We start from the raw sequence: 8,242 nt of genomic DNA, 5'->3' as shown, positions 1-8,242 counted from the left end.
CGGAGGACGACGAGGGTGGGCGTGGAGTGTTATCGGGCGCTACGGAGACGAACGAGAGAGGGGAGGAGGAGGAGGAGCCTGGGTGAGCGGCAACCGACTGCTGCTGCTGCTGTTTCCTGGAGAGCAAGGAGTGCACGAGATGAGCCGTCTTGGGCGACACCGACTTGGTGATGTGTGGAAAGCTGGAGACCACGCCCCTCTCCTCCACCATGACCACGCTGGTGTTTGAACCCCAGTCCTGCACGCTGTGGTTGTCGCCCCCCACTAACGGCGACGAGGAGGAGGAAGACTGCGGGAGAAGCATCTTGTACTGGGACAGCCTCCCTCCTCCTGCTGCTACGCCGACCGGAGCGGCTACCACTGTAGCGGAGGCCGCCGTCCCCTCAACGCTGGCCCGACGTAAGCCGATCGAAATAACATGCGAGCCTGCTGCGTGAGACTCGCCGGGGACGGGACTGCTGGGAAGGAGGCCGATGTCGGTTCTCAAGTCGGGGACCGAGCTTAGACCGGAGGCCATAGCGGGCTTGGAGGAGAGGTTAAGGGGCACGTCGGGGTTGCTGGGTGGCGAGGAATACCGCGGCGTGACGGCAGCCGGACTCCTTGCGGCTTTCGGGCGGCCGGCGGCGGCGTAGGTCGGAGTCGGCACGACGTAGGCTTTCCTCACCGCGCCCGCCTCTATCACCTCGGGACTCGCCACTTTCCGGGTGAGCGGCGCGCGAAGACGGGGGCCGGCCTGAACCACACGAGAGGGGACACCACCAAGACCACTGCCGATAACTTTTGCAACACCACCACCGACGTCGCTGAGAGTGAGACCGCGGGGCGTGGGAAGCGTAGAAATCCGCGAGGAGGACGAGGAGGAGGAGAGGGCGGTGGAGGAAGGGGGGTGGAGAATGCTCCGTTGTCCAACCCCTCCCGCAGTAGCGCCCCCGACACCCCCTGCCACGGCGAGTTTCGCGGGGCCGGCAGCTGGCTGCGAGGAGTCGATGCTGTGCATGTGTTCCAGCAGCCTCTGGTACAGCCGGGCCTGGATTCCCGTCAAGGTCACCTTGTCGACAGCCGCCGGAGAATTGTTCGGGGAGGTGAGACGCCCCGAGGGCGATGCAGAGGCGGGGCTGTCGACGCTGGCAGCAGGCGATGAGGTCATCCGAAGAGGTGGTGCGAGGGTCGGGGAGGAGGAGGAGGAGTCGGCCGGCTTGTCGATGACCCCCCGGGGAGAGGAGGTGCTGGACACTCGCTGTTCCGGCTGAGCTGGTGGTGGTGGGGGCGGCCGAGGTCGGTGTGGCAGCGGTTGGGCAGCGGGCGGTCCGGACATGTCCATCTTCTCCACCGGGCTGCGGGCTGTGCTCATCGGTCTCGCGCCAATCTGAGGACGGGCGGGGCGGAGTGTGTCAAGTTTTAGTTAAGTAAAAGTTTTACAGCACTTGCAACAACACAAATAGGTCATATAAAAGTGAGTAGCGAAGATTAGAGGTGATACTAGATACAGTGCAGCTTCTCAATAACAACATGACCTTCAACATATATTGACATACTCTGTATAGCAACTTGGTGCCAAGGTCCCGATATTTTCCTTATTTTTCATTAGTAATATTTTTGGTTGTCTCTCTATAACAACATTTTTTTTTCTGGTCCCGACGAGACGATGTCGTTGTAGAGAGGCTGCGCTGTAGTAAAGGAAAGAAAAGAATGAGGAGAGAGATAGTTTAGTTTACGAAGAGGTTTTACGGCGCTCGCAACTACATAAGGTCATATGAGCGCCAGAAGATTAGAGGTGTTACAAGAGAGTAACAAACATAAAAAAGAAGAAGGAGAGATAAGGACGATAGATGTTTGATAGGAAAGAAGAAGCAAACCACACCAGAGCACCCGCCAACCACCCACAACAACATAACAACCTTCAATATATAACGACATCCCCTGTATAGCGACATGGTGCCCAGGTCCCGATCTTTTCCCCATTATATATCATTAGTAATTTTTGGTTGCCTCTCTATAACGAGCACTCTCTTTAACGACATTTTTTTCTGGTCCAGATGATGTCGTTATAGAGAGGCTGCACTGTATATTGTCCTTGCCCTGAACATCCATTTTTCTCCAAACAAGCAATGTGGACATAGTCACCTCTAGCCCGCAGCCTACAATAGTATGTGTCTTGTGGCTTTTTAAATAAATTCGTCATTTACTTGTTTCAAAAAGATATAACATGCCTTGGAAATTGTCCAGGACAACCATCCATTGTCAAGGAAAAAAATGATTGTCTTAGGCAGGCGGATGTTTAGTTTTAGTAGAGGTTTTACGGCGCTCGCAATTGCATAAGGTCATATGAGCGCCAGAAGATTAGAGGTGTTACAAGAGAGTAACAAACACAAAAAAAGAAGGGGAGATGAGGACGATAGATAGCATTTGTCAACCACCCACGCAGTAGTGGTGGGCGGTACCAGCGAAATCCAGTCTCGGTACTGTGCCGAGACCCGCCAGTACCGGCACCGGTACTGGGAGTGACACCAGTAGGTGACGTCACAGACTTCGCGTCTTGCGTCTAACGCCACGATCAGCGCCGCCCGCACCAGTCAGAATTGGAGAGGCGAACTGTGACGAAAAATACCTTTGAAGTTTGCCGCCGTGTGGGACTAAACTTTGCAAGCAGAATTTTAAAAATAGTTATCGCCGCTAAAAATTGATTTCATTTTCGGAATCAGCGTATCAAAATAAGCAGTGGCTCACATGGAACCTGATTTGAAGCCATATTATAAATTTAAGCAAACTTCGTTTTTGATTGTCAATTTTTAATCTGAAGTCCTGTATCAAGGTCACCCGCTATGCTGCGTTGTGTGCATCTGACGTCACTGCTGCTATACCTAGGCCTACACACTGCACACTTCCCGTGGCCCGGTAAGAAAAAAAACCTGTCGCGTCGGCTCCTTCTCAGAGCCGGTATTAACCGTTGGTGTCGGCTCCTTCCCGGAGCCGGTACTGGAGGCCAGGTGTCGGTACTGACACCTCCTTTGGTAGAACCGGAAGTTCCGGTACTGGGAACCGGTACCTGCCCATTCCTACTACGCAGGCGGATGTCTTAGGCAGTGTCAATATATTTTTCTAAATAGTAAGGAGGAGAGTGCAAAGAGGTTTCTTGTACAGGTGATAGTCTTGGACAGGTGGCTGTCTTGTACAGGTGATTGTATTACACAGGTGATTGTCTTGGACAGGTGGCTGTCTTGTACAGGTGATTGTATTACACAGGTGATTGTCTTGGACAGGTGGCTGTCTTGTACAGGTGGCTGTCTTGTACAGGTGATAGTCTAGGACAGGTGATAATCTTGTACAGGTGGTTGTCTTGGACAGGTGGTTGTTGGCGTTGGTTCAACAGTGTCAGTAAACTCAAAGGTAGTGGGGCTCCCCTGGTCTAGAGGTTAAGGTGTTCGCCTCTCATTCAACAGGTCCTGAGTTTGAATCCTGATAGCTTCTCTAAAATTAAAGATTGGAGGTCCAAAATCGATGAGCAGGCTTCGGCCGCCACCCGGGCAAAATTCAATATTCCCTACTAAATGAAAATGTTTAATGTGTCCCGCACACTCATATTTAACTGTATGCAGTTGTGAGCGCCATAAAACACTTACCCCCCCCCCCCCCAATCTCTTAAATAAGTAAAAAGCCTGTACACAACAGGACGGAGACCCCACTGCTCACCTTAGAGGGAAGAACCATAACTCTTGCGGGCAGCGGCGATCCGGGCTGTAACATGATCTGAGGGGAGGAGGGTCCGCTGCGGGGGGAGGAGGAGGAGAAGAGGCGCGGAGAGGAGGTGAGGCGGGCGGAGGAGAAGAGGGAGACCTCGGGGAGGGAGAGGAGTCCTCCGGTAGTAAGGGCGTGTCGGGCGGTGGCTGGTGTGCTGGAGGAGGGACTGGGGCCTTGGGAGCTGTCGGGCGACGCTGGCTCGGACAATGAGGGCCGCATCTCACCTGTGTGTGGGTGTGTGGGTGTGGGTGTGTGTGTGTGTGTGGGGGGGGTGACAATGGAAAAAAATTATTACTTTTGAAAAGTAGATCATGTATAGAATTTTACATAGCAAAATTAATAAAGTGGCATGTAAGATTGAACAATTTTTTGGGGGTTAAAGAACCACGGGTTTATAGTTTTGTAAGAGTTTTACACGGCACTTGAAACACAATTAGGTCATCTAAGTGCCGAAGATTAGAGGTGTTACAAGAGAGTAACAAACATAAAAAAGAAGGGGGGGGGGGAGATAAAGACAGGGGAGATAACGACGACAGATGTTGTGGTACACGCATGTCTCTCACTGTCCCTCACCTTTGTTGACCTGCGACACGACAAACACATTGTGGTAGACGCGCGTCTCCCGCGGCGTGCTGACCTCTGTAACAGGGGCGGCGGCCGACACAATCGCCCGCTGCTGCGGCTCTCGCACCTGCTGACCGTCCTCGTCCTGCAACTGCTGCGTCACTAGCGGGAACAATTTGTCTCCCCTGATCACCGAGGGGGTCGGAGAGCCTGGGACGTTCATGTACACCGTCGGCTTGGCCTGAAACGAGAGAGACATTCCTTAGTTTTAGTAAGAGTTTTACGGCACTTGCAACGCAATAAGGTCATATAAGTGCCGAAGATTTGATTTAGAGGAGTTACAAGAGAGTAACATATCACAAAAAAAAGGAGGGGAGATAAAGACGATAGGTTTTTTATAGTTTATTGGAAAGAAGGAGCAAACCACACCATAGCACCCGCCAACCACCCATGAATGATATGCCTATTTTGTGCAAATGTTTGTTTGAGTAAACAAAAGCGCACTGACGCAACAACGGTCATTTCCTGCATATTCATTAGTTTGGGATAAAAGAAACACATCGAAACAATAACGACCTGATTCCTTTTGGACATGTTTTTTTTCAAGTAAAAAGCAGCACATGGACACAATAACGGTCAGTTAGTGCATGTTCATGAGTTGGAGTAAAGTAAAGAGAAACACATTGCGCACATGACACGCTCATGTGTGTGAGTGTGTGGGTGTTTGCGTGCACTCGTGCATGTGTGTGTACAAGCACATTGTGTAAGTAATGCACCTCAACACAGAGCACGGCCATCTTGGTGTGTTTGCCTACTCGCTGGTATGTATTTACGTTGTGAAAGTAACGCACCTCGTGTGTTTGCGTGCATTCAAGCATGTGTGTTTGCGTGCATTCAAGCATGTGTGTTTGCCAACTTGCATGTGCGTATACATGCATTTTGTGTAAGTAATGCACCTCGACAGAGAGCACAGCCATCTTGGTGTGATTGCATGCATTCATGCATGTGTGTTTGCCTACTCGCATGTGAGTGTATATACACGTGTGTCATGTAACGCACCTCGACAGAGAGCACAGCCATCTTGGTGTGATTGCATGCATTCATGCATGTGTGTTTGCCTACTCGCATGTGAGTGTATATACACGTGTGTCATGTAACGCACCTCGACAGAGAGCACGGCCATCTTGGTGTGTATGCGTGCATTCATGCATGTGTGTTTGCCTACTGGCATGTGTGTGTATATACACGCGTGTCATGTAACGCACCTCGACAGAGAGCACGGCCATCTTGGTGTGATAGTCCATGTAGTCAGTGGCCACCGACCCCAGCAGCTTGAGCACGCCGTGGAGGTTGCGACCTTGAGCGGCCATGGCGCACGTGACCCCGGCGTAGTTGTGGATGTCGGGGTTGGCTCCTTTGCGCAGCAGCAGCTCCACCATCAGCTTCTGGTTGCTCTCAGCCGCGCGGAACAGCGCCGTGCGACCGCTCTTACCGTCCTGACAGCAGAAAAGTGTCGGTGAGAGAAAAATATAGGATGTCAGTTAAAGAGGGCAAAAGTAGCCTACCGGTGAAAAATAAATAATTGTCTCCTGTTTTTATTATGTGTGAGCCAAAGTAGGCCTACCATTGAGAAAAAAAAAATCCTGTTTTTTGTTGGGTTAAAGTGGGCAAAAATATCGAATAACTTTTAAAACCTCCGGCTTTTGTTATATTTAAGTGCGCACAAATACCACTGGAAAAAAAATAATTTTAAAACCTTCCATTTTCATTGGGCCTACCTGTCTCTATTTCTCCCTCTCCCTCCTTCCTTCTATCTCTATTTTTCTCTCTCACGGTATCTCGGCCTGCCCGCTTTTCTGTCTCTCAGTCTCCCTCTCTGGCTGTCTGTTCGTCTGGTCTGTTTCTCTCTCTCTCTCTCATCTGCCCACCGACCCCCCCCCCCCTTACCATTTCATATCTGAACACCTGACAATAGCGACAATGACAACTGACATTGAAAGCAACAGTGACAACAGACAGTAACAGCGACAATGACAACTGACATTGAAAGCAACAGTGACAACAGACAGTAACAGCGACAATGACAACTGACATTGAAAGCAACAGTGACAACAGACAGTAACAGCGACAATGACAACTGACATTGAAAGCAACAGTGACAGCAACAATGACAACTGACAGCATTAATGACAACTGACAGCAACAGTGATAGCTGACAGTGACAGCAACAATGACAACTGACAGTGACAATTGCATGACAGCTGACAACAACAACAATGACAACTGACAGTGAGCCCCCACTTACCGTCATGTCAATCTCCGCACCATGTGCCAGCAGCAGTTGTACCTGCGACAGGTCAGCGTTGTCAACGGCCGTGTGTAGCGGCGTCACTCCTGACACGACACGACAAAGGCAACGGTCATCATCGTCGTCATCATTAACAACATTCTTAACTCTATCGGTACGTTATGTTCTACTATCATATCCATACGACGTGGGGAACTCTGTGCAACCACTTTCCAAAGAGGAAATTTACTCGTTAATTCGTTGCATAGCAGTCTGCCAAAACGATTTTTTGAGGAATACTGAAAGTTCCGAAGAGATATTCGTACAAGAGGTATTCTAAAATGTGAAGAATACAACCCCGGGGTTACAAAATGACCCCAGGGTGTACAGATGTGGTTAAGCAATCTGCAATGTTCATAGCATCAAACCAGGTGTAGGTAGGGAGGGAGGGAGAGAGAGAGAGGGGGGGGGGGCGTGAGAGAGAGAGAGAGAGAGAGAGAGAGAGAGAGAGAGAGAGAGAGAGAGAGAAAGAGGGGTGGAGGGGAGGGGAGGAGAGAGAAGAGAATAACAATTGTAAAGCAATTGCAAGTATTTTTACTTTAACCCTAGATATCTATTCGTACGTCGTGTTTTACTATGGTATCCATACGACCTGAGGAACTCTGTGCCCCCACTTTCCTAAGAGGAAATTTACTCGTTAATCCGATCTGTATGCTTTGCATAGCAGTCTGTCAAAATGATTTTTGGAGAAATACTGATCTAAAACGTGAAAAATACAACCCCGGGGGTACAAAATGACCCCAGGGTGTACAGATAGGGTTAACACTTTGCCATCTCAAGGCTCATATAGTTAAAACCCTTGCCATCACAGGCATTTTGGGAGGAAATCCAAAGAAAATGGGTCGTAAACACCACCGAACGGCGTTTTGTGGCGGGAGTGGATGTTGGGCATTCTCGTCGATTGGTGAGTTGTGACGGCAAAGTGTTCATCACGAGCCATCAGCATGCTCCAAGCGTTTCTGCTACTGCCACCACATTCAACATGTGTTTTTCTGTTGGAAAAAATCCCAACAGAAAACAAACACCCCCCCCCACCATAGCACCCGCCAACCACCCATGAATGATATGCCTATTTTGTGCAAATGTTTGTTTGAGTAAACAAAAGCGCACTGACGCAACAACGGTCATTTCCTGCATATTCATTAGTTTGGGATAAAAGAAACACATCGAAACAATAACGACCTGATTCCTTTTGGACATGTTTTTTTTCAAGTAAAAAGCAGCACATGGACACAATAACGGTCAGTTAGTGCATGTTCATGAGTTGGAGTAAAGTAAAGAGAAACACATTGCGCACATGACACGCTCATGTGTGTGAGTGTGTGGGTGTTTGCGTGCACTCGTGCATGTGTGTGTACAAGCACATTGTGTAAGTAATGCACCTCAACACAGAGCACGGCCATCTTGGTGTGTTTGCCTACTCGCTGGTATGTATTTACGTTGTGAAAGTAACGCACCTCGTGTGTTTGCGTGCATTCAAGCATGTGTGTTTGCGTGCATTCATGCATGTGTGTTTGCCTACTCGCATGTGAGTATACATGCACGTGTGTCATGTAACGCACCTCGACAGAGAGCACGGCCATCTTGGTGTGA

The 8,242-nt window shown here is 49.7% G+C and overlaps 1 protein-coding gene across 1 annotated transcript in view; it reads right to left on the bottom strand.

The window, feature by feature from the left end:
- LOC101848694 (nascent polypeptide-associated complex subunit alpha, muscle-specific form) overlaps positions 1 to 8,242 on the bottom strand; it is a gene marked incomplete at its 3' end in the record, with an annotated part of 29,595 nt that continues 21,353 nt past the window's right edge. Inside the window, 5 exon segments of the mRNA XM_013088622.2 lie at positions 1 to 1,366; positions 3,691 to 3,962; positions 4,312 to 4,543; positions 5,568 to 5,798; positions 6,608 to 6,696. Of these exon segments, the coding sequence (XP_012944076.1) occupies positions 1 to 1,366; positions 3,691 to 3,962; positions 4,312 to 4,543; positions 5,568 to 5,798; positions 6,608 to 6,696 (2,190 nt within the window).

The sequence above is a fragment of the Aplysia californica genome, unplaced genomic scaffold (genome assembly GCF_000002075.1).
Source record: "Aplysia californica isolate F4 #8 unplaced genomic scaffold, AplCal3.0 scaffold00776, whole genome shotgun sequence".
Lineage (NCBI taxonomy): Eukaryota > Metazoa > Mollusca > Gastropoda > Aplysiida > Aplysiidae > Aplysia > Aplysia californica.
This window is presented reverse-complemented; position numbering and strand designations above follow the sequence as displayed.